The 25,094-nt window shown below is 34.5% G+C and overlaps 1 protein-coding gene across 1 annotated transcript in view; it reads right to left on the minus strand.

Annotated features, from left to right (window-relative positions):
- The window catches only part of ABCA13 (ATP binding cassette subfamily A member 13), a 474,630-nt gene that overhangs the window by 94,122 nt on the left and 355,414 nt on the right, over positions 1-25,094 (minus strand). The window contains 2 exon segments of the mRNA XM_044676455.1: positions 14,027-14,136; positions 19,538-19,730. Of these exon segments, the coding sequence (XP_044532390.1) occupies positions 14,027-14,136; positions 19,538-19,730 (303 nt within the window).

Below are 25,094 nucleotides of genomic sequence, written 5' to 3' on the forward strand. Positions count from 1 at the left end.
GCTAGCACTGTTAGCTAGCCAGTAATAGCAGGCTGGCACTTATTTTATATACCTAGCAATCTCTAAGAACTTTAAAGCCACACTGGGCCATCATGACTGGGACCTAGAGGGAAAGAGGGGCAGAGCAACTTGGAGACTTTTAATTAGATTGCACTTGCTTTCACTCATTTCTACTAATAAATAACTATAATTCAATATAGTCTCCAAGATTAATTTTGATCATTACACAACTCTTTGTGGTGTCTAACAAATGGAAATTTAGGAGAAGCTTGGGGATTGAGGAATGGCTAAACAAGGTGAGGTAGGATTATGATGGAACATTCTTATTTTATAAGTGATGAGCAGGATAGTTTCAGGAAAAAAACAACAACAACCTGTGAAGACTTAAATGAACTGAAGCAAAGTGAAATGAGAAAAACCAAAAAAAAATTGTGCAATACTAGAAGAATAATTAACTGTGAAAAAATTAACTATTCTAATCAAAACAATGACCCTAGATGAAAAATGCTATCTACCTCTGTAGAAAGACCTGATGAATTACTAAAGTATTTTGCCTCTTTATTTTTATTTCTTTTGTTCGTGTTTCTTTCTCAACATTGTTATTGTAAGTTGTGTGCCATGATCTCATATGTATATTCAAAATCAAAATTTTTGCCTTTTCAATAGCGATGAGTAGAAAAAAGGAGAAAGTATTTGGAACTCAAGTTTTTTTAAATTTTTGTTAAAAAATTTGTATGCTATTAGAAAATATTTAATTACATAGATAAATATCATTTAATAGAAAAAATTGCAAAAAATGAAAGGTGTTTTGTTTCACCTACATTCTAAGGACTATAGAGATTGAACAGTGAAGTCACCATGGATTTTATCATTTCAATTTCCAATGTAAGTTATGAGGAAGCAGAAAATGACACAACAGAAAATAAATATGGGCAAAACAGTTTGTGAAGAACATTTTTAAAAGATAGAAGAGGAAAGGAAATTCTATGAAAACTCAATAATACCAAAAAATTAAACCAATGTACACTTTGACACTGACTCCAATTTAAAGGTACGATTAAGTAAAGATGGTGGAAAATGTATTAAAAACATGAGACAAGGAATAAGTAATAACAAAGACAACTAGGCTACTCAGAAGGTAAATATCTTATCCCAAATGTTCTGAGAAAATAATCAATAGATGCTAGCCATGGAAAGCACTGAATAACACTACAGAGATAAATTTTACTATATTTTAACAAACAAGGAATTACTCATTATTAATGTGGAAGGCATTCCTAACTCATCTATCTGAGGAGAATCAGCCATCAAAGCAACAATCAAAATTATTGCAAGGCTAGAAGGAAGAATAAAAATGAGAAAATACATGCAATTAAAATTCTATCCTGATCTACATAAACGTTATTGATAATAAAATATCAGATATGAACAAGAGTCAGGATGTTAACAAATACTACAACAATTTTATCTAGAAGCTAAACTGACATAATAAATTACCACAATAAGGAAACCAAAGGGGACTAAAAAGAACCTGAATTAATAGGCATTTGACTAACTTGTCAAGTAGAAACATAACAAAATGCATTGGGGGCTTAAAATATTAACTCATTGGTAAAATCTTATAAAGAAGGAAAATGGAATACTATGTTCAATACTATGCTTCATAAAATAAAAGTAAATGAGAATAAAATCATTTTAAAAGTAGCTTGATGAGAAACTCAACTAAACAAAGTAAACACATATTTAAAGCAGAAATTGGAAAGTTAAAAACAAAAAGGAAAAATCTGGGGGGAAATCTGAACAGACTTTTAAATAAATTCTTTTTATGAACAAGAATAATAAAGGTACATATTTAGACGCTAAAATCGTATCTAAACTGTGTAAAAAGAGAAAAAAGAAATGGCCCCACAGGACCAAAAACTGGGAGAATGACTATATTAGAAAAAGGTTATCGAGAAGAGGTGGAACATTACAATATAAATTTTTTTTAAATTAATATAGCTTGAAAAGAAAGGGTCAGTAGTAGCAGGCTGCAATATATAATAATTATGGAAATATGAGGAGGAATGATTGTAAAGCATGTCTTCAATGAAATGTATAATTGAACAAGAAAATGGGCAGTTCAAGTACCAAGAGGTAGGGAATTGCGGTCGATTAAACAATGATCAACTTGTATAATACGCTGGCATCTTTTCAATAGCTGAGAAAGAAAAAGTCATCAATATATTGGTTAGAACTCCTGTGTCAAACTGATGGAAGAACATAGGAAAGAGTCATATAGAATTAGAATAAATGGATAAATGGATTATGAAGTTTTTCTTTGACAGAAAGCCTAAATTTTTGAAAAAACAGATTGACTTGTTGATTCCTTCCACTGGTATGTGAGCTCTTTGACAGCAAGAAGTATTTTGTTTTTATCTTTGTATGCTCCATGTCTAGCAAAATGTTTTATATAAATTGGGTATTTTGTGAATATTTGTTGAATTTAATTGAATCATGTTGAAAATATATAGTTGATGACTAGAAAAATGGGTCATAGGAAGGGAATTAAGGTTGCCTACAGGTACAGCTTCAGGCTTGTATTTCTCCTGTTCTTTTATCTAGCTATGCTGAGTTGAACCAAAATAGGGGAAACACAATTATCAAAAAATATTTTGTAAAGAATTGCAAAGAAGAAGCAAGTCTCTAATGATGTTGCCTCCTGTGCTTATTGGTAGGTCATAACGACTCCCAGGAAAGCATGATAAGGCATTTAAAAATTCTCAGAAAGGCAAGAATAATCAAGAATGATCTATACTCATATTTTTTCCAACAGTATAAAGGTGCTAAAATTCTATCTCTGTTAAAAAAAATAAGAAAAATTATCACACCATAATATTTGTCGTCCCTGGAAGAAACACTCTGCATTTACCTAGCACCTCAGTTTGGCTTTGGCATTTAAACACCTGGAGAAAGAAATTGTTGTCTCATATGTTTGTGATTTTCCTCAAACATTATTCCTTAATTAACAAAATGCTTAGGGGTATGGCTGTACCAGTGGAATACCTGAGTTTTTCAAAAATTGCCTTATAATGAAAGCAATAGATTATCTGAGATGATCCAATTATATGTGTATATCCTTATGCAAACATTTCAGAGATTCTTTGCTATTATGAGGGACAACATTCAAGAGAGAAATAACAAGCTAACGTATTTGTACTCTGTACTCATGAAATGAACATCTCCAATTTCTCTGGGACTATAATTTACTCATTCCTCACAATCTTGGGTCTAATCAACCAGGTCTAGTGGAAGAGAATGTTGAGTGTTCAGAGTTGGAGCCGTGTTATTAACCCCCCTGTTCCCCAAGAAGACACGAAGAGAATACTAACCATCCTACAGCCAGTATCCCCAGTTATCTACTATCATGATGTTCCAAGGCAAATACTCTCAGGATGCCAGCCTGCAGGCATGTTTCATTCTGTACAATGCAATGCCATATCACTTCTGGAGTGATCATTTTAGAAACAGCTTCTTTGTGGTTATTCTCCAGGCATAATTGTATTTAGTGCTACCATTATATGGCAGTTGTCCTTTCAACATTTGTACTTAGTTCTGAGCACCACATTTCAAGCAAAGACATTATATGAACTGGATGAATTTTCCAGGTAGGGTACATGGGAGATTAAAAGAGACAATATTTTATAAGTGCATTAAAGGGCTTGGCATAAAGATTGGTAGAAAGAATTGGGAAAGTATATCTTAGAAAAAAGGGGCTTTGAGTGTCAGGAGGGGAGAAAGGTAATACTTTCAATCAAGTTTTTAGGAGCTGTCACATAAGTGAGTGATTAAAATTGTTTTATTTGGTCAAATAGTAAAACATTATCTCTCTGTCTCATGATCAGAGAAGTGAATTGTTTAATTGGTTTGTTGATGCTATCCTCCAACCCCTGCCTTGCTGTCAGTATTTGCACATAAAAGGGGAAGCTTATATGTGAAAGTGTCTTCGTTAATCAAGATCTTTGGGGAAAAGAATACTACAAGAAAAGGAAATAAATATGCAATGTATGAAAAGGAAAATGGAAATATTTTTAATTCTGAGTAATCAGATCCTTATCTTGGTTTCGTGGCATTGTGAAGAGAATATTGAATTTGGAATTAGATAACTTGGTTTTGGATTCTAATATTATTTTCTTCCTGTTTTAAAGCAAATTGTTGAATCTTGCTGAGCTTCCTCTTACCCATCAACACAGTGAGTTAGGTTGGGCTGCAAACTGAGGGGAACTGGCTAAGTTCAATTATTTGAAGGGCTGTTACATAGAAGAAGGATTAAATTTATTCTCTTTAGCCCCAAAAGGAAAGGTCAATGGGTCAATGTCTTGAAGAAGGGCATTGAAGTTTTATGCTGGGACAAACTTCCTGAACAATTAGAGCTATCCTAGTGGAAAATGGACTGCCTCAGCAACTGATAGTCTCTACTTCCCAGAGACTGATTTATTATTTGATGTGAATATTATAGAGGAGATTCCTTTCATGCTGAACTGGGATAGATGACCACTGAGGTCCCTTCTAACTCTAAAATTATTTGACTAGGGATCTTTAGAGTCCAATGATTCAAATGGTAAAGGTACTTTCCTTGGGAGTCAGGAAACCCAAGTTTGTATTTTGCATCTGACTCTTTCTTGCTCTGTAAGACTGCCTCTCAATAAAAAAGGACCTTTATTACCACTCTAAAAGAGAGGAACAGGACAGATGTACTGAAGCTAAGGCAAGAGTCTAGGTAAGTCATTTAAACTTGTTTAATCTTTCTAAGCCTCAGTTTCCTCGTGTATACAATGTAATTACTAAGTAATTCTCAAAAAATGGGTGAGGAGGGTTATTTGTTTTTTCCCTCACCGCATAGTATTCTTTATTTTAAGGAATTGTTGCTCAATGAAAGTTTAAGTCAAGAATAATATTCCACAGTGGAAAAATACCTCACACAGCTCCTCTTCAAGAAAAGCTGTTATTTGGGCTAATTTTTCATATATGATCTCTGCCATAATATGTGTGCTGAGCAAGTAAAATGCACGTTAAGCCAACTATTTATCAATTTTGTTTTATCTGCAGTCAAATTATAGCCAAATCTTCTAGCATATCTAAAGAAATTCATATTGCTCTCTTTTGAGAAAAATTGTATAACTTTTTCTATACCATGTTATTGGTACAAAGTTTTCTCTAAACCCTGGAGTATAAAGGTGGGATGATATTATTAAGCATAAGTTTTGATCCTATATGAGAGAAATACGTACGTATATGTATACATGTATTAAATGTATGTATATATATATATATATGTCAAGTAGAATCTATAATGAGAAGAGCTTGATTGAAATCCAAAGTCTATATAATACTTGCTACTTGTGTGATTTAGGGCAGATCACAACCTCTCTGGGCATCCTTTTTCCTCATTTATAAAAGAAAAGGGAGCCTCTAATGTTGTGAATCCTATGATCCTCTGACTTTTATCATAAATTCAAAATTAACACCATCTGTTTAAGCATGAAAATTATTCCTAAACTTGAAATTCTATGAATCAAGTCTAGTTAATTCAGCAACTAAATATAAACTTGCATTTTTTTTTCTTCATGGTGCATCATACTGAGAGTGTATTGAATTCTAAATAATCTGATACCCATTCTTATGGCAATGAATATGGGATGAAAACATTTTGGTTTTTTGAGACCAGTTCTACTGATCTCACCTGGATCAATATTAATGGATTCACCAGATTAGTCTTAGCCCTCTGGAACCTCAGAATTCCTAAGCTCAAGTCATCCACCAGCTTTAGTCTCTCCCAGTATAGCATTGTATTTGCAAGATGAATATAGTTTAACAAAATGAACGCATTTAATTATAATTGATTTCATGTATCCACAACTTTAAAGGTATTAGTAACTGTTCAATAAGTGCTTATTGGCTGATTATTTATGAAATCCTTTAACTACATGATCTTCATTAGAGATTGTGGTTACCCAACTTGGGCCTCAGTTTCCCCATCTGTAAAATGAAGCAATTTAACTCAATGGCCTCTTAGGTGTCTTCCAGCTCTAAATCTATGATATAGCCTACTGTTGGGGGAAAATTATACCTATTTACATAAATGAGGAAATTGGCTTAAAGAATTTCATTGACTGTGCATTCAGTTCTTTAGTGATTTTAAGTGATAAAACAAGGCCTCTTTTTAATCCCTTCCAAGTCCAAAGTGCATTTCATCTGCTAGAATACTCTGTTTCATGCTGTAGGATTTATTTTAGTAATATAACCCTTCTTCCTCTTTATTATATGCATTTTCCTTACTAAACAAACCTTTGATATTCATCTGTTTTATGACTCCTCCCATTATGCCAAGAACCCTGACTTACACAAAGAAAATAATCAGTGCACAGTTCAGAATACTTGAAAAAAATAATATCATTAAATCCCTAATAATTCAGTTCAATAGGAATTTATTTTTTAACCCTTACCTTCTGTCTTTGAATTAATAATATTTGTTCTGATGAAGAAGAATGGTAAATGCTAAGCAATTGGGGTTAAATGGTTTACCCAGGGTCACATAGCTAGTAAGTATTTGAAATTAGATTTAAACCCAGAACCCCCCATCTCCAGGCCTAGTACTTTATTCACTGAGCCACCTACCTAACCCTTAATTAACACTTATTAAAGACTTGATTTGTGAAATTTTCCTTTCACAAGTAGTATTTAAATGTATAAATCCAATAATGCCTGGTATTTCATAGGTTGTTAATATGTTGGTTGAATTGTTGAATAAGACTTTAGTCATATCACAGGGAAAAGAAAGAAAAATTAGAAAGCTCTATGCTATCCCTAGGTATTAAGTTTATATTCTAAATAACTTCAATTCCATTTTTATATGGCAAAAATGAAAATGAAATATTTAGGCCACTAAAAATAATTTTATATATCTACATATAGATATAAATATATGCATACACATACACACATATATGTGCTGATTAATATGCAAAACTAATTTGTGTATAGTATCCCCAGTCATGGCTATATTTTTCTTTTTTTTCTAGTGCTGTGACTCTTTCAGTAGTTACTTTTTCATTTTAATTCAGTGATAAGGAAATTTTAATGAAAAATAAATTAGAATAAAAAGAGTTTAAAAGGTTCAGGCCAACATTAATTAGCATAACTCATCCCCTTGTAAAATCCTGATTTTTGAGTCTACAACTAAGACTTCTGTTCTATGACAGATAAGAATTATATAGTTCTTAGAAGGTTTCCAGTTGTTTATTCAACTCTTGGTGCTATAGGTTAACTATGCTAAACTAGGATTCTAACGTTGGCATCTTTATCTACATCTTCCTCATGCATTTGGTTCAGGGAGTATTATTTAGTTCATGATGCAACTCTAGTAGGTAAGTTCCTACCAACTAAAGTTATAGAAAAGGTGTTCACCCCCAGGGAGACAGCGTGAGTCAGATCTCTAGACCCAGAGTTAGGAGGAACTAAGTCTGAAATCTGCTGCTAATACTTATCAGTTGAACAACCACAGGTAAATCACACAAGCCCTAGAACTAAGTATTCTTCTCTGGAAAATGAAAATAATAATAGCCTTCAGAAGCTCCATCACAGAATTATTCTAAGGATCAAATTAGAAAATTCATTTGAAAGTGCTTCATAAGAAAATGAAATATGTAAACATGGAAAAATATTTTTAAATAAAAAATGATAAAGTGCTTTATAATCCTTAAAGAGCTTTATAAATGTTGATTATAAATTAAAGCGTTATTATTCTAGTGATACAATGAATTCCTGAGACCCTGGTCTACTCTCCAGTCTATAACGTATGAAGCTATTTTTAGCCCCATTTTATGTATCTTTGAAGATTGATAAATTAACCAAGAAGAGAGAAAAGTCATTGTGGTGTTGGCATTCAACTTTAAAGGAGAAACAGAGAAGAAAATTTTTTAATTGTCTCAGGCGAGATATGGGTGACAGAAATGATGAGGTTCAATGAGGTAGCAATAAAAATTGTACTTTTTGAATGTTAGAGAATTCTACATCTCTCCAAGTAGTTAAAAATGCCATTGTGCTTCTAATTATCCACTTATTTCAGTGAATTCCAATGCCCAATTAACATTACAAATAATCAAGGTTAAAAATATAATTAATGTAACTGTGATTTTGTTATAATTAAACTAATTACCCTGATATGCAGCACAATAAGGGACATGCAGGCCATTATGTTAATGCAGATTTATTCTTCTTTTTTCCTAAAGTAGAGCTATTTGATTTACATTTTTAAATTATTTGGCAAAATAATGAGATGGACTCATAAGGGAGAGAGCCCAACGTGGGAGATGGAAACCAGCAATATGTTTTTCCTTTCAAAGGTCTCATTCTTTTATCTGCATGAATTGTTAAATTGGATGGATACCTAACTTCTGTGCATACAGGAAGCGATTCCAACCCCTAAGAGAACTCTAGCATAGCCTGATTGCTTTTCAAAATGGTAAATGTTGTCTATACTCATGCACGGGTGTAAATATACACATAAAATCATCTGAAACACCCGAGAGTAATGGTGTAGTCTTTCCTGCCGTGGGTCCTGAACAGAATCTCAGAATCTTAGAATAACAAAGTATCTCAGCTGGAAACACCTGAATTGCCATCTGCTCCAATCTGTATCTGAAACAAGAATCCCATTTCTCACCTACCTCAAAAGGGTTCGTCTGGTCTATTATGAAGGTCTCTTGTGAAGGGGAAATGCACTTATTTCCTGGAAGAGATCATTCACTTTAAGTTCTCTCTTTGTGTTTGGGAGTTCTGTTTTTCCCTTCCATCAAATTTAAATGTTCCTCTTTCTAACTTCCACTTACCAAGAAGGCCAAATCTAATACCTCCTCCAAAGGACTGGCCTCCAAATCCTTGAGGTCTACTGATAGGTCCAATGTTAAGTCTTCTCCTCCACAAAAGAAACATCTAGAGCTAAAGCAATCATTGTTTGGCATGAATTTGAGACCCTTCCCCAACCTTATGTCCTGTCCTAGAATCTCTTCTGTTTATCAACATCATCCCTAAAATGCATCACCCAGAACTGAAGACAGTACTTAGCATGTGTAGGGAGTCAGGGAAAAGTACTGTACAGGATTCAAAGTAAAAAAAAATATCTGTGCACTTGAATAATTATAATTCTTTGCAAATACTGTCGTTTGCTCTATCCTTCATTTACTGCTTCTGGCATAATCCTGGTCACCTTCAAAACTCACCTCAGAATCCTGCAAAATCTTTGACAGCCTTCCTGTCCCTATCAAATACTTCTCTCATTTATACTATATATATATATATTTAGTTACATAATTATTTACAAGTGTGTTCCCCACCAAAATGGGGGCACCTAGAGGGCAGGCTGGTGCCACATTTTTTTTCCTTTTTTGTTCATATTGAGCACATAATTAAAATGTTCATTGATAATAACAAATCTCCAGAGCAATTTTCTAATCTAAAATTTATTTTATCTGTTTCATTTTCTGAGAAGGAAGGAAATCTTCCCTATTTATTGATTGATTAGTAGTTAATGCAGACACATTGTAGACACATTGGGAGGGATGGGTAGTGGGTGGATTATTCATTTAGTTTCATTAAAGTAAAATAATTGCATTGGGATGGCTTTAAAATTTACCTATTCTGGACTGCAAGTTATTCTTATCAAAGAATCAGCAAAACCTTCACAGCACCTGGCAATTAATAACCTACTCTCCAACATTCCATTAACAACTGGAAAACCAGAAGAACCATGTGATTGATGACAATGGAGGAGAAAATTAATCTTCAGGAGTTACAAGGAACCTGAAATGTGATTGCCCACAAAAGAGAACAAAAGCTACTGATTGATTTTAGTTGTCTTTGTTCTTAAATGGCATGAATGTGAAAATGCATTTAAGAAAGATAATGGTAATTCTTTGGGCATTGTGAGCTTAATCATACAAGAAAGATGCATCTTGAAATATTATTTTTAAATTTGATCTAATATGTGTTAAATTAAAATTTTAGGAATATGTGAAGGATTTGTGGTTGCCTCATCATACTGAACTCGTATGAGGGAATTATTTTCTTTTTAAAATATTTCATCTTATCTATTCATTAGTAGATCCAAGAATTATAGATTCAGAGCTTAAAGGTCATCTAATACAACTGCCTCATTTTATAAAACAGAATTGAGGAAAAGGTGAAGAATCTCTTTCTTGAAACAGTATAGATAAATTGAAGAGTCAGAAGTTGAATCTAGGCCTTCACTCAAATTCCATCATTCTTACTTAAATAAAAGTCCTTGAGACTTGCTTCAGGGTCAGAGTGGTTAATTGACATTCCTAGAATGATATTGGGCCCAAGTGTGAGAGGAAAATTTGAACTCATTGCCTCTAACGACATTAGGCGAATATATGCTGCTTCTTCAAATTAAAATTTTAATTAATAATAATTTATGAAGGACTTTTATTTTTCCCCAAAGGTACTTCATAAATGATACAGAGATGTAAAATGTATCAGACATCATGTTGGCATAATGCCAGGTTATCTAGGTAAAATACAATCTGTTTTTCTAGCATTTTGTTACATGACAACTCTTTAAGATAAATTCCAAATATTAGAAATAATTATCAAATACTGGGGATTAACAGTAAATATCTTAGATAATGCAACAAGATAGCTGATTGCTTTTTCCCCCACATCTGCTGAGAAGATTTGACATTATGTAGACAGGGCCTTCTGTCTGGAAATCTGTTAGCAAAATAGTTTGAATCTGTTGTACCATAATTATTTATCAATGAAATATCTAAAAATGGTGCTTACTTCTAATATTTCAAGTGTAACTGTCAATGAGAGAGGAAGTGGTGCTTATATTAAATTCCTTAGCGTTGTTTGTGTTTAGAGGAAAAAGAAAAGGTCTACTGATTTTTCATGGTGTGTTAGTCTTACTGCAGGACTTAAAATAGACAAGAAGGTAATCTGGGTCAGTCATACATCATCCTTTTGTAAAATCAGATGCTATAACTTACAGTTTGGTAATGACAATTGCCTAAAGATTTCTAAGAATCTTTAAAAAGAAAACTATAAAATGATGCCTGGGAAAGTTGTTAAGTACCACGTACTCACATTTTCATCGCTCAACCTTTCCATTTCACTTGATGAATGTCTCGCTGCCGTAGTCGGCGATTGATTAACAAATAAGAAAATCCAAAATCTAGGTCTGCAGAAAGCCTGCCTATTTGGGTAACACATGGTGTGGTTTTATGGCTTATTCCAGGAGATGTCTGCAGATTGGAGTAGGTCTCCTCCCAGTGTCACATGTCCCATCTCCAATCTGCTGCTACCTCAAGTTCCCTGTGTCAGGTGGGATAGGAAGATGCTCTCAAAGTCAGAAAGATCTGGTCAAGTACAACCTGTGGCACAAACTGGTCAAGCCCTTTAACCTCTCAATGGCTCGGTCAACTCGCCAAGACTATAAGTCACCTAAGGCAGGAAATAACCATCACTGGAGGAAGAAAGTCCTCGAATCACCCGTAACTCCAGGCATAGATGAAATCACAGGACGGATCAGAAGAAAGAAATCAACACACAGGTCATTCCAGACTTTCAACAGAATGTAAACTTCTTGTGAGAAGGAATTATTTCATTTTTGTCTGTATTACAATCTCCTAGGGGCAATGTGTGCATGGCATGCTCATTACCTAACAAAAGTTTGCTGTTTAATTAACTTAAAAGCTATTTTCCTGTCTTTTACATGAAAATTTCTAACTAAAATTTATTTCAATTCCTTTTCTTTTTTAAATTAACTTCTCTGGGGAGGTTTAGTCCTGCTGGAAAAAGAAATATACATAGAAGACAGAAAATATACATGGAAGACGAGACTATTTCACAAGCTAGCTTGGTGGCAACAACACTGATGTGGAATCCAAAGACCCAAATTCTAGACCAGCTTTGCCAGTAACCATTTGTGGGATGCTGGGCAAGTGATTAACCCTCTCTAAACCTCAATCCCTCATCTAGCATATGGGGAAGCTGCAAGTACTCCCTACATCACAAGTGGTTTTTGTTTTATTGTTTTCAATTTCCCTCTATCTCTAGCATTTGGCATAGGGCTTAGTTAGCTCCTTTCTCATGTGGGGTTATTATAGGAGAAAAAAATGAAATACACACACACACACACACATACACACACACACACCTCAATAATGTAACTTCCTTGAGTTAAGGCCAGGCACTGTTTTTTATTTCAGTCTTTGATTTCTAATACTTAGTTTAGTGACTGCTTAATTACGGTGACCACTTAATAAAATTCACTTGATTAATTGGTTGATTGATAAGGTATGAGAATCAAATCTTTACAGTTTTGGCACCTATAGTATAGTCCCTCCTCTTGCTAATTTTGGATGTGTATCCAGTTTATAAACCAAATAGATTATAATCTCTTTAGGAGAGAGGCTCCTGTCATTCTGCTATGGATATCTCCCAGTACCTACATAAAACTTTTTACATTGATGCTCAAATTAAATAGAAAATATGAAGGGCTTCTTAGCTAAAAATAGCTATAAATGTGAGCTATTATTCTGATATTTCACAATGATATTCCATGAGCTTCTTTGTTTTAAATTCAACTTTCTCTTCCTCACCAGCACCACATTTCCCCAGATTTTACCATCTTCAGATATAAACAACTCCATCTTGAGATAACTATAAGGAGGTCAACAACTCTAGAACAGAACTGATCAAGAGGAAAAGGGTGGACTTGATTGCACTTTGGAAACTAAACATGCTTCTAAAGCTGCCCTCCCCAAAACAAGAGTCCATTTTTTTAACACTAACCTTCTTTCAGTGTTTCTTCATGTCTGCAGATGCTAGGACGTCAAAGTACTCAAAGAATCAGTGTAATGTCACCCAGAGTGTAGTAGGGAATTGTCTGGTTTGCACAAGTAGACTACAGTCCATTTCCCATTTTACCCCCATGCATGGCTTAACTATCAAGGAAATATCTGATCAGAAAAGAGGGCAGGCCACTCATGTAGAGAGTGAATGGTAATAAAGAGACAGTGTAAGTATTGCTTGAGTCCTCATAAAATATAAAATGATATAGTAGAAAACCCCCACATTTAGAGTACTTTGAGTTTTGGAAAGCACTTTACCTCCTTTGATGCTCAGAACAATGCTAGAAAATAGGCATTATTTTATAGATTCCTATTTTACAGATTAAGAAACTGAGGCTGAAGAAGATGAAGTGTCTTGTCCAGGATCACATGAATAGCAAATGTCTAGGGCAGAATTCAAACACAGAATTCCCTGACTCCAAGTCCAACACTCTCTCCACTGTGCCACCTAACTCCAACACATTGGATGGGTCACCTGTGAAGGATCTATGAGAGAAAAAGGACCTGGGATACAAAGGCAAAAAAGGCTCGATGTCTACATGGATGCATTGATAATACTGATAGCAGGAAATATCTATATGGATGAAATTCCACATCCATTGAAGCTTGATAGTGAAAGGTCCTGATATACTGAGCAAGTAACAATGATTGTAAAAGTAAAGAAGGTATTGAGAATTTACTAATTATTTATATAATCAAATTTTAGGGCTTGTACAATCAGGCATCATGGATTTTTTAAAATATAATTTCAATTATTTGGGTGCTTTGAAATATTCACCCATGGCTCTTCAGAAACACATAGAAACTCATTTGTGATACAATAAACATAATAGAGAATACTCCAATGGGTTGTAATGTATCTATGGGAAAAATGATAAAACAACACAACTGGTCCTTTCTCACTATGTTAGTTCAGCTTTAAGCTTCTTAATCTGTTCCAGGCTAACCTGGGATCATTTTAATCCAGGACAGGCCCACCAGTTGTTCTTATTCTAGTAACTTGTAAAAATATTGGCTCTATCCAATAACACTACTCAGGTCCCCTTTTCTATTTCTTATTTGCTCTTAATATTTTTTAAAAAGATAAATTAAAGAGAAAAATCCTCATTTACCCTCCTGGATTCCTGATGGCAGCATGTCCTGAAGATGGAGAGATATCACCAGTCAGCATTTTGAATGTTGTACTTTTCCCAGCTCCATTCACTCCCAGGAGGCCAAAACACTGACCACCAAAGAAAAGAGAGAAGAAAAATTATCAGAACCATCATAGCAGATGGGATTTATTTTCATCTAAAATTTATACTAAATTCTTGGCTCTGGGATTTATTATTAAATGTCATAGGCCAAAGGAAAGTACCATAGAAACTATTAAATTCAGCTCCTTCATTTACAGACAGAAAAACTGTAGCCTCTGAAGGGTAAGTGACTTGTCAAAGATCATACAAGTAATAAATGTCAGTGGCAGGATTTGAACCCAAGTCCTTCCACTCCAGTACCAGTACTGTATCAACTGTTCAACATGACCTCCTCTAACTTCTTCATTTTAGAGAAGAGAAAGCACAGCCCTGCGGAATTTAATTTATTTGCTCCTGTTCGTAGATCCCTTGTGATAAAGTTGTTTTTAAACTCAGGTCTTCTGACATCCACATGATTTAAGCCAGGCTTCATTTATTTGTCACAAAAATGCATCTTGCCATTACCATTCACAATATCTGTGATATCAAAGATTTGGAATAGTGTCTTAAGACCAGTGCTAACAGGAAAGTACAAATAAATAAATAAAGTCAATCAGGAGAAAGAAAGAAGAGAAGATAGACAATTACTTTTATTAGAATCTTACCTGGCCATTTGGATTCCTACTTGAGATATTTGCATAGAAGAAAGCTATGAGCAGCTTCATTTTGCCTTAAGACTTAGCAAGAATCTGCTCATTGCTATTCCAAATCTGCTAGGCGAGTTAGCATGGAATGGTGATGGCAAGATGCACATTTGGGAAAATAAGTTTGTTCATGACTCACCAGTTTGACATTTGCCATAAAAATTTCATCATAAAATTACCAAGAAGAGTAATGAATTATATTGCTTATAACTTTATAGATTTAGAGCTATTTTTAGAAGGGAATCCTAACCTCTGCCAGTAAGATCAAAAGTAGTCCCGATGACAAAGGGATGGGAAGGATGACTGAACATTTAAAGCTAAGTAATTGCCATAGGGCTCTTTCTTTTAAAGAAGAAAATGGATACTCTCCAAAGGAAGAAGCTTCATATATTCCAAGGAATAATGATGTGGACTAACAGGCTCAATCTGGAGAGAAGTTATTCAGCAATAATAGGAGGAAGAAGTGGAGGTTGGTCACTCTCTGACGAGCAATACAAAGCAGTTATTTGTCAAGCAGATGCGAACAATAGAAAGAACTGTTGGCAGGCATTCAGTACTTGGCAGAGAGCCTACTGAAACTTGTCAAACCTTATCTGATGATTTATACAGGGACAAGCAATAGTAGCAGGAAAAATAGATAATAAGGCTAGGAATTTTGAAATCCTGGGCAAAAAAAAAATAGGTCTTGGGAGGACAGCTGGTATTTTCCTTGCTAGTGCTGCCTGAAGATAGGTGATAAAGAACAAATAAAATAGTTTGGGGAGTGAATACCCACTTTAAAAAGTGCCTGAAATCAGATTTTCATGTGTTGACCATGCCTTTAAATATAGGAATCATAGATTCTTTGTCAGGGATGGAGTATACCTAATGAGGGTCAAAAAATCAATCAAATATATTTTTCTTGAAGCTTTTGAATCTTACCAAGACAGTTTAAAACTGAAAAGGAATAGGAAATCAAAAAGCTATACAATTTCAGGTACAAATTGTAAAAATAATAGAGAATGAACTGATTATTGATTTTATAAACTGATTTGATACTCTGCTTGTTGTGCTTACAAAGTATCTTCAGTTTATATAATTGAAGTGAAACTCATAAGTGAACTTCTCTTCAGGGCCAGGTGCAAGGATGCTAAGGACACTCTTGTTATATAAAAATAAACTATTTATTGAGAATATAAGGATTAAAAAAAGATTTCTAACTTTAAGGGATTCTAACTTCACCCAAATAAAACTCCCTGGTTCCACAAGGAACCACTTCTCCTGTTTTCACAGGCTACACTGATCCTTCCTGGCCTGACTAACCTAAATTTTCACTATTCTACAGTAAACTAACACTATTATCCTTATAAGAAGTTATAAAAATAATAAAGACCAGCTGGCTGAGCCTCCGCAAGAGCCAAGTTAGGACTCTGAGCTTTAGTGGACTCAGAGTCCAAACCAAAGACTAGGTCTTGCTTTGGTCTTCTCACACTTTTTCCTCAGACAGTAAGGATAGAGAAAAGAAGATGTCACCTCCTCTAAGCACAGAGAGAGAGAGAGAGAAAGAGACAGAGAGAGAGAAAGAGAGAGAGAAAGAGAGAAAGAGAGAGAGAGAGAGAGAATGAGTAACTGCCATAGAAAAACCATTAAACTGTCAACATTTGAAACTGACACTCTCTCAGATCTGTTCAAAACTCCAATTCTTTCTCAAGCCAGCTTCTCTACTTCTTATCTCTAAATTAATATAACAAGATTTAATTTCTAATATCATCCTTATAAAATACAGTAAAAATAGCAAATTAAATTTATAAAGAATTAGTAGCAACTAGGTAGTTCAGTGAACATGGAGTCATGTCTAGATTTGGTTCAAATCTGGCCTCAGATACTTCTGGTTGGGTGATTCTGAGCAAATTCACAACCCCAATTGGCTAGTCCTTACTGCTCTTCTGCCTCGAAACCAACACTTTAAATAAATAAATGTAAAATTACAAAAATGGTTAAGGGTTTAAAAAAAATGAACAAATGAATTAACAGTTCACAAGAAACTATATAAAGAGAAAGATGAGCTTTGCCTCTAAAATTTTTCAAGATACATGTCTCTAAACAAAAGTACAAAATATGAATAAAAAGTAGGGTAAACTAGACTTCTAATTCAAGGAGGCAAAACTGAACTCACAGTTATCCCTGAAATTAATGGGAATGTGATGCATAGCTAGGATAAAGCTAGATAAAAGTAGATTTTATTCAAAAGTGCAGAAAGGATAAAAGAATCCAGAGGACTAGGAATAGTATGTACTCAAAATATGTACTCATGAAGATAATTCAGAAAGGTCTATACTCCCATTTGGCATAATAGTAAACTGAGGTCTGAGAAATTAAGTAATATGTCTATGAGTACACATCTAATAAGAGTTAGATGTCTGATTTTAACCAGACCTCATCTGACCAAAAGTCTACTGTTCATTTTTCTTTTTCTTTTGATAACTTTTATATCTCTAAACATAGTGAATAGATTTGGGTGAGGCTCAAAGAAGGCAGAGACAAAAGTAATATTTTTAGCAGACATTGTGTACAAGAATAAATAATTTAGGAGTGCAGAAAACAGATGGTAGATATGCCAAAGAGCTATGCAGTGATGGGATAGGGAAATTCAATTACCCAGAAAATCTTATTTTGCTTCTCCCTCTCCCTCTCCCTCTCTCTCTCCCTCTCCCTCTCTCTCTCCCTCTCCTTCTCTCTCTCCCTCTCTCTCTCTCTCCTTCCTTCCCTCCCTTTTTCCCTCCCTCCCTCCTTTATCCATTCTCTTCTTTTTTTACAAACAAATAAGTAGATGAATTAATGAAGATCAACCAGAGTCACCCGGACTAGCACACTTTTTTGATGGGATAAACTTCTGTTCTATTTCCTCATGCTCTGCAAACTTTTAACTATCCTTTGAAACGCAGCTTGAATTGAGCATCCACCAAAAAGCTTTGGTTGACTTCTCCAACCTTCATTCCACTGAATCTACAATATTCACTTGTTTTTTATTAGGTGCTCATTAGGCACTTAATCACGATGTCCCAATAACTCCTACTTTGTATTTGTAACCCATCTTCCCAAACATATTGTAAGTTTTTTGTTTTGTTTTATTTTTAACTTCTTCATGGAACTTCACTTTGAGTATGACACAGGGTAGGCAGTCAATAAATATAAGATGACTAATTGTTCAGTAAGTAATGGAGCACGTAGGGGACTCAGTAGATTAAAAAGCCAGGTCTGGAGACAGGAGGTCCTGAGTTCAAATGTGACCTCAGACACTTCTTAGCTGTGTGATACTGGACAAGTCACTTTGTATTGATACTTACTATTGATTCTAAGACAGAAGGTAAAGTGTTTTTTTAACTAAATCTAAAACTAAGCCTAAGTAATGAATATGTTATTCTGAAAGATTTCTTCAAAAGGAATACAGAAAAGCTACAAAGAAAATAATACTTTGGCAAATTATTTCCATCCTCTAGTCCTCAAAATCCTCATCTGCAAAATGTAAGGAACAGAACATTTTTATGTGTCATTTTACAACTAGAATCCTAGAATTCTGCAAGCCAAGGGATAGGATTCTATTAGTTTTTAATAACATTTTTATATCAATTAACTTCAGGTATTCCTCTTATATTTAATATCATTATACTAATATAATTATGAGAGTCAAAATATACTGTCTTTTTTATAAATGAATAGAAAAATGATAAAATCACATGGTTGAGACCATATGATTGAAAATAGAGAAGTTAGGACTCAAAGATAATAGTGGAGTAACTAAGTCCCTGATAAAATGTAAGCTTCTTAGGGGCAAGAATTATATATACATATATATTTTTTAAACTTTCTAGTACCAGTGCTTAGCAAGATGCCTTAAATACAGTAGGCATTTATTCAATACTTGTCGAATAGAATTCTCTTTATTGTCATTTCTGTCTCATTGTTAGGTGATTTTCCCCAACACATATGGGTCATTGAATCACATTAGGTTAGTCACTTAAATTTTTGTGCTTTAAATTTCTCATTTCTAAAATGGTCTAAAAAGTCTACCTCCCACTTCACAAGCATGTTGTAGCTATTAGCTGGATAATATCTATTTGGTACTGTGAATTCCTAGGGAGAATAGAAATAAATGCAAGGTATTTTCATTTTTAGCCATCATTATGGGCAATTATTTTTCAGAACTGATTTTCCTTTACATCTGCAATTTAAGAGCAAATCAGGAGCAATTTATGCTACTTCTGTCAGCTTTGATTAAACATTTCAGCTAGATTTAGCATCTTATTTATGAAAACATCTCTCAGTACTATGGTATGTGAATTTCCTTTACCTTTCTGGTCTCATTTGACTACATATATTTAATTGAGCACTTAAAGAGTATTAAATTCCAAGTAAGAGTTGGAAGTTGATTCCTTAATCTAATCCATAAAATATTCCTACTCAATCAAAAAAATCTGTTTCACAACATAAACAAACAATCATTAAGACTCTAATGTCACATGTATTAAAAGAATGCCATGAAAGAAAATGAACAGCATCAATCCTGGAAATGTATTCAGTATATAAATAGCCCCTAGCTCCTCTCTGAGTCCACTACTATTCATTTCCTGGAAATTACTGCAATTGAAAGGTCCCTTTGAGCTGTGATTTCCAACTCTCTGAACATAGAATTATGCATCTGAACAACTGCTTATGATTACATAATTTTGACCCCAAATGAGGTTGGAAATAGAACCCATTTTACCTCTCCCCTTGGTATTCCCAAGCTAATATCTTTCACGGCAGTACTCTTTTTGCCAAAACTTTGGTAACTTTTCTGGAGGTTCCTGAGCACAAGAATGTCATTGCTTGCTCTTCCTGTCCAAATTCGCATTTGCTCCTCTTGAACATCCCTGTCTTCAGAAGGATTGACTGGACCAAGAAAGACTGGTTGGCTCCTAGAAATGGAAAGTGAAGATGAATGTAAAGAGGTCAATTATATATGGGGATATATTATGAATGAAGGGCAAAGGGTTTTTTGTTTTGTTTTGTTTTGTTTTTTTAAATAGCAAGACATTTATCAAACCTTTTAGAGCATTCATTGTCCCATAGTCCATCTGAACCACCCTACTCTCTAATGGTGATGTGTAAGGCCCCCGTTTCATTTGTCAAAATAAAAGAAACTCCATTAACCTTCCTAATTAGAACTGGAATGAGCTGACAACAAAGTTTTTTTTTTTCAATTGGATGAATAATTATTAAAATCATTCTAGAGTACTAAAGCAAAACTGTGAAAGAAATGCTTCATGTTGTCAAAATTGAGTCAAACTCAACTAACAAGATTCTTTTATTCTAAATCATAGGATCGTACATTAAGAGGCAGAAGGAACTTCAGAGAACATTAAACCAACCCTCTCATTGTATGGAAGTATGAGATTCATCTCAAACAGATAGAGTGGTTTGCCTAGGTCATCACATCTGTAAAGTGTGAGTCAACATTCAAAATCAGGCCTAGTTGCAAGTCAAGGCTTCTTACCCACTCCAGCAAATAGCCTCTCTAGTTACTTAAGTTGGTGGTGACATTCTATGCAAAGGAATTGTATGTAGATATCTATATTTTTCTATCGGTATAGATTATAGATATAGATGTGGTTATTGATTTAGTTGATTTAGAGTGTCCCAAAAGTCTTAATGACATTTTAAGCTTTTTTTAATTAATAGAATTTATTTACAAGTGTTTCAGCCCCTTCTTACCCTCCCAGCATCACAGAAAGCATCATCCAACAAATAGATACATATATGTACATATACGTAATACATACATTGTTATGATGATAATAACAGATAATTTGGAGAAGCAGATAAATGTGTCAGGGCCAAATAAAACTTCAAGTCAAGAGTCACAGATTGACAGGCTTCAGTGATGAAAGGAGGGGGCTAAACACTCCTGGATCTCAAACTCCTCTAACAGTTGCTGCTTCAGTTGGGTATGGAGACAGGATAAGATTCTGGTAAGTTTCTGTTATGGCTGAAACCCCAATGATGTTCCTTTTCTTTAATTTATATTCCTCACAGGTCTGATAGATGAGTAAACAGAAGCTAGCTATATAACTGTTGAGGACAGAGATGATCTTCTTAAAACTGGCAGCAGACAGGATTCAAACTAGATGTCCAGACTAAGTTGTAAGTATTCCCCAAATAATTTCCAGGCACAGATATTGAAGGTAAAGGTTATATTGGGAAATAATAAGGAAAACTAGAGAGGTTAATGAGGGTTTTAGGATAATGAAAGGTAACCCTGAGCTGTTAGGTTGAAGCTGCCCAGTTGATAAAGACTAACCCTATTAAACAGGCTAATCCTTATGTAGAAACCACACTGGCTATGCCACAATGGCCTCTCAAGTGAACCCCAAGTCTGGAAGTAGTAAGCAGGGTGATCTGCTCACTTCAACCTCCACAAAGTAACTGCCAATTCCTCTCAACTGCCCCCTCACCCAAAGTTCTCCAGGGGGTCCCCTGGAATCTTTGCAGGGATTCCATGCTTTCCATCTCCACATAACAACATATATATTCCTACATATTACTTATGTGTATATATACATATATTTATTATATCTTTCATGTTTGCATTTTTCAGTTCATTCTCTGGAGGTGGCATTCATAAGTTATTCATTAAGCATTAAAACTGTAGCAGTATATAATATCCTCTTGATTCTACTCATTTTGCTGTTCATTGTCCCATGTAGTTCTTTCCAAGTTGTTTTTTTTTAATTAGCCTGCTCATCATTTCTTATGACACAGTAATACTCTATCACAATCATATACCACAAATTTGTTTAGCCATTCCCCAAGTGACCAACATGCTCTGTGTAAATGGAATTAACTCTATCCCATTCATAGCTAAACTCTTTGCCAGAACTAAGAAAGCTGCTATAAATATTTTGAATCATATAGGTTCTTTCCTTTTTTCCCTGATCTCCTTAGAAAACAGAAACAGCAATGTTATTGCTAGGTCTGAGGGAATATACAATTCCATTACTCTTTGGATATAATTGCAAATTGCTCTCCAAAATGGTTGGATCAGTTCATAGGTCAATTTTAGGCTTTAAAAAGTACTAGTAAATTTAAAACTTGAGATTTTTTGAGACATCCTTTATATAATTTCATTTTAGCTTCAATCACTTTACTGCAAATGAATTTATACTTTTAAAAAATCTTTTATATTAATAAATTTTATTTTGCATAACTTTGTAGCCTTTCTAGTATGGAAAGATAAGAGAAGAAAAGAAAAATGGACCAGCTTCCTCCTTAGTATTTCCAGATGGCAACACCTTCTATGGCTCCTTTTTCTAATTCTTATTCAGTATGGTGCCACTTATTTATCTAGAATAATCTACCAATCCACACCCTTCCTCCCCCCTTACAGGCTTCTCTTGCAGAAGCATTATGGTACAGTGGGTAGAGATTTGAACTTGAAATAAGATGAATTTGAATTTGAATCCTTATTAACTATATAAAGTTAGAAGATTTAACTTCTCTTATTTTCATTTTCCCCAGTTGTAAAATAGGGATAAATCTCCTTATTCTATTCACATCATAGACTTATTGTGAAGAAAATGCCTCCAAATAGTTCATAAGTGTAAGCTTTGTCATTATATTTCACCCAGATTATAGACTGCTTTCTTGAGACCTTCCAGAATATAATGTAGCATGCCTAAATAAGCTAGATTCATACTGCTCAAAGTGTGTCAGCCACATTTTCACATCAGTTTTTACATAATTCTGAGAACTTCTAACCAATAAAAATATCTGAATGCAGGTCTCAAGGGTTCCACCCAGAATTATCAATTCTATCTTAATGACCTCATGACCTTTTCTCCTGGCAATTGGGGTAAGATGGAGGAAGAGCTGAGGAAATCCTAAAAATCTGTCCACATTTAATAGCTGTTTGACCCCTGGACAAGTCACTTAATCCCTATTGACCTTGGTTCCTCTTCTATAATTGGAGACACAATGGAGAAGGAAATGGCAATCCATTCCAATATCTTTGCCAAGGAATCAGACTCATCCTTGATCAGTAGATAATATGTTCCATCACCAGAAAGGCCATGTACACAGGAAGAAAATATTCCCTCCACTGCCTCCACTGTTCAGTCCCAGAAGTCACTACTGTTAGTTAACTGACTTTTGAACAATCATTTTTTCAGAACATAGAAGTCATTGTTTCTGAGTTTTTTCCCAAAATATGTGGAACATACACATTATATTTAAATGTACATGAACATTGACAGTCTTAAGTGGAGGACAGGCACACATAGGTACCAACTCTATCTTGGTTGAGGATAAGACACATAAACTCATCTGTTCCCATCCACAGAAACCTTCAGAAACTTTGCCTTTTGAGTTGCACCCATTTAAGCTTCTCCATTCACCTCCACAACAACTACTGGGTCATGTCAAAAGTAAATATTCATTAGATTATTTTCTTTTAATTGATTGGAGGTAGGCAAATAAGTTATAAAAACGTATTAGATCTTCTACAGATTAAACTTTGATTTATAAACTTTGTTCTCTCCTCTCAAGTGTTCTTTTTTAAGTCAATGAATTTAATTATTGATGGTAGACTAGTAGTCATTAAGACTAATCTAGGTTAACTTGCCCTGGGTAAGTGCCTTATTCTACATCGTATCTATACACTGAGGATGTTTTATAAATATTTAACTATTATGATCAACAATCAAGTTTGTATTCATTTGATTTTCATGTATGATAATAGTATAATAGGAAAAAAAGCCTGTCATTTCACTGATTGGGCACTCATGCAGATGACAGCCCATCTGTAACAGATTTGAAGACACCCTGCACTACATTTAAGCAATTATCTATGGCTGCTCAGTCAGGAAGTGTCAGAATTTGTACTCAGATCTTTCTAGCTTCAGGTCCAGGATGCCATATCCCATCATGGTGCCCTCAGATAGCTCATAGCAAAATCTCACCTTTTCATGCCTTTGCCAAGTAAAAGGGTTTGACTGCAGTCACAGTGGAGGAGAGGTTTTGCCATTGTTTGGAAATGGAAACAAAGAGAACCTCAGAAGATTTCCTTTTAGGTTATATGATGTTACACGGTTGGAATTGAAACAAATCTCTCTCTATTTTTTTAACCCATAAGGGTAAAACACAGGCACAGTTTATTGCTGTGGGAAAGTACCAACGGGCCACAAACTGAAAAACATCGTATTGCCTTCCAGGTCTCAGCCTCTAAAGCCCTAAGCCTCAGGTCCCTAAAATATCAAATGGCAATAGTAATAATGCGCAGCTCACCAAACTAGGGTGAATCTAAGTGTCAGAAGACAGGAAAAGTGTTTTGTCAGCTTTAAAGCACTAGGAAGGCTAGTGATTTTGTTGTCATTACTAAGAAGATTTATTTCTAATATATTAAATTATTTCTATTTCCAGATGTTGAATGGAGATTCAGGCTTGTCCCTCAGATCTCTTTTCTTTACCATCCTAGAGTATCTCCTATTGTAGAGCGATAGAAAAATATCATCAGGGTTCTACCTTGACTGGTAAATAAAAATCCGCTTCGGTCAGGCGTGTCTGCAAGAAGCAGAACAGAGTACTAATTCTCGCACTGAAAAGTATTGAGTGGAGGAGTCACTGTTACACCAGTGAGACCCAATCATAGGACCACAGCATGGGATTCTCCATCTTCAAACCAAGGAGTAGAGGAGGGACTCAGAGAATGAGGGACCAACTCCTCACTGGCTAGTCACGAAATAGGAATGTCTTGGGACAGCGAATGGAATGCTGAATGATGAGCTTCTAAAGTTATATTTAATGATCTGCATGTCTGAATTGTCTATAGTTACTGAGTCATTTGACCAAATTAATTTATATACTGACTGGTCTATTAACAAATTAATTCAATACCTGTAACTCTGCCTCTCTGCATTTTTTATCATTATATCTATTATTTAGGTTGTTGTGAGGATTAAATAAGATAATATCTGGAAACATTTTGCAGATCTTAAAGTCCTATGTAACTTCTAGCTCTTCCTAGCTTCCTAAACCTCAATTTATATTGTTACCCTGCAAAGAAAAAGAGCACTGTATTTGCTAAAAGAAAATAATTAGAAGATGAAGTATAGTTGATTGAATTCCTGTGAATAAAACTGCCTCCAAGAATTCAATTCAACAAGAGTTGATTGTGACAATGTTAAACAATGAAAATAATATGATAACACCATCCACCTACAATTCACTTTAGATGCTACAAGTAAAACAAATATTCAAGTTCAAGTATTTTCAAAGCAGCAAATAGA

This window comes from Gracilinanus agilis, chromosome 1 (assembly GCF_016433145.1).
Source record: "Gracilinanus agilis isolate LMUSP501 chromosome 1, AgileGrace, whole genome shotgun sequence".
Lineage (NCBI taxonomy): Eukaryota > Metazoa > Chordata > Mammalia > Didelphimorphia > Didelphidae > Gracilinanus > Gracilinanus agilis.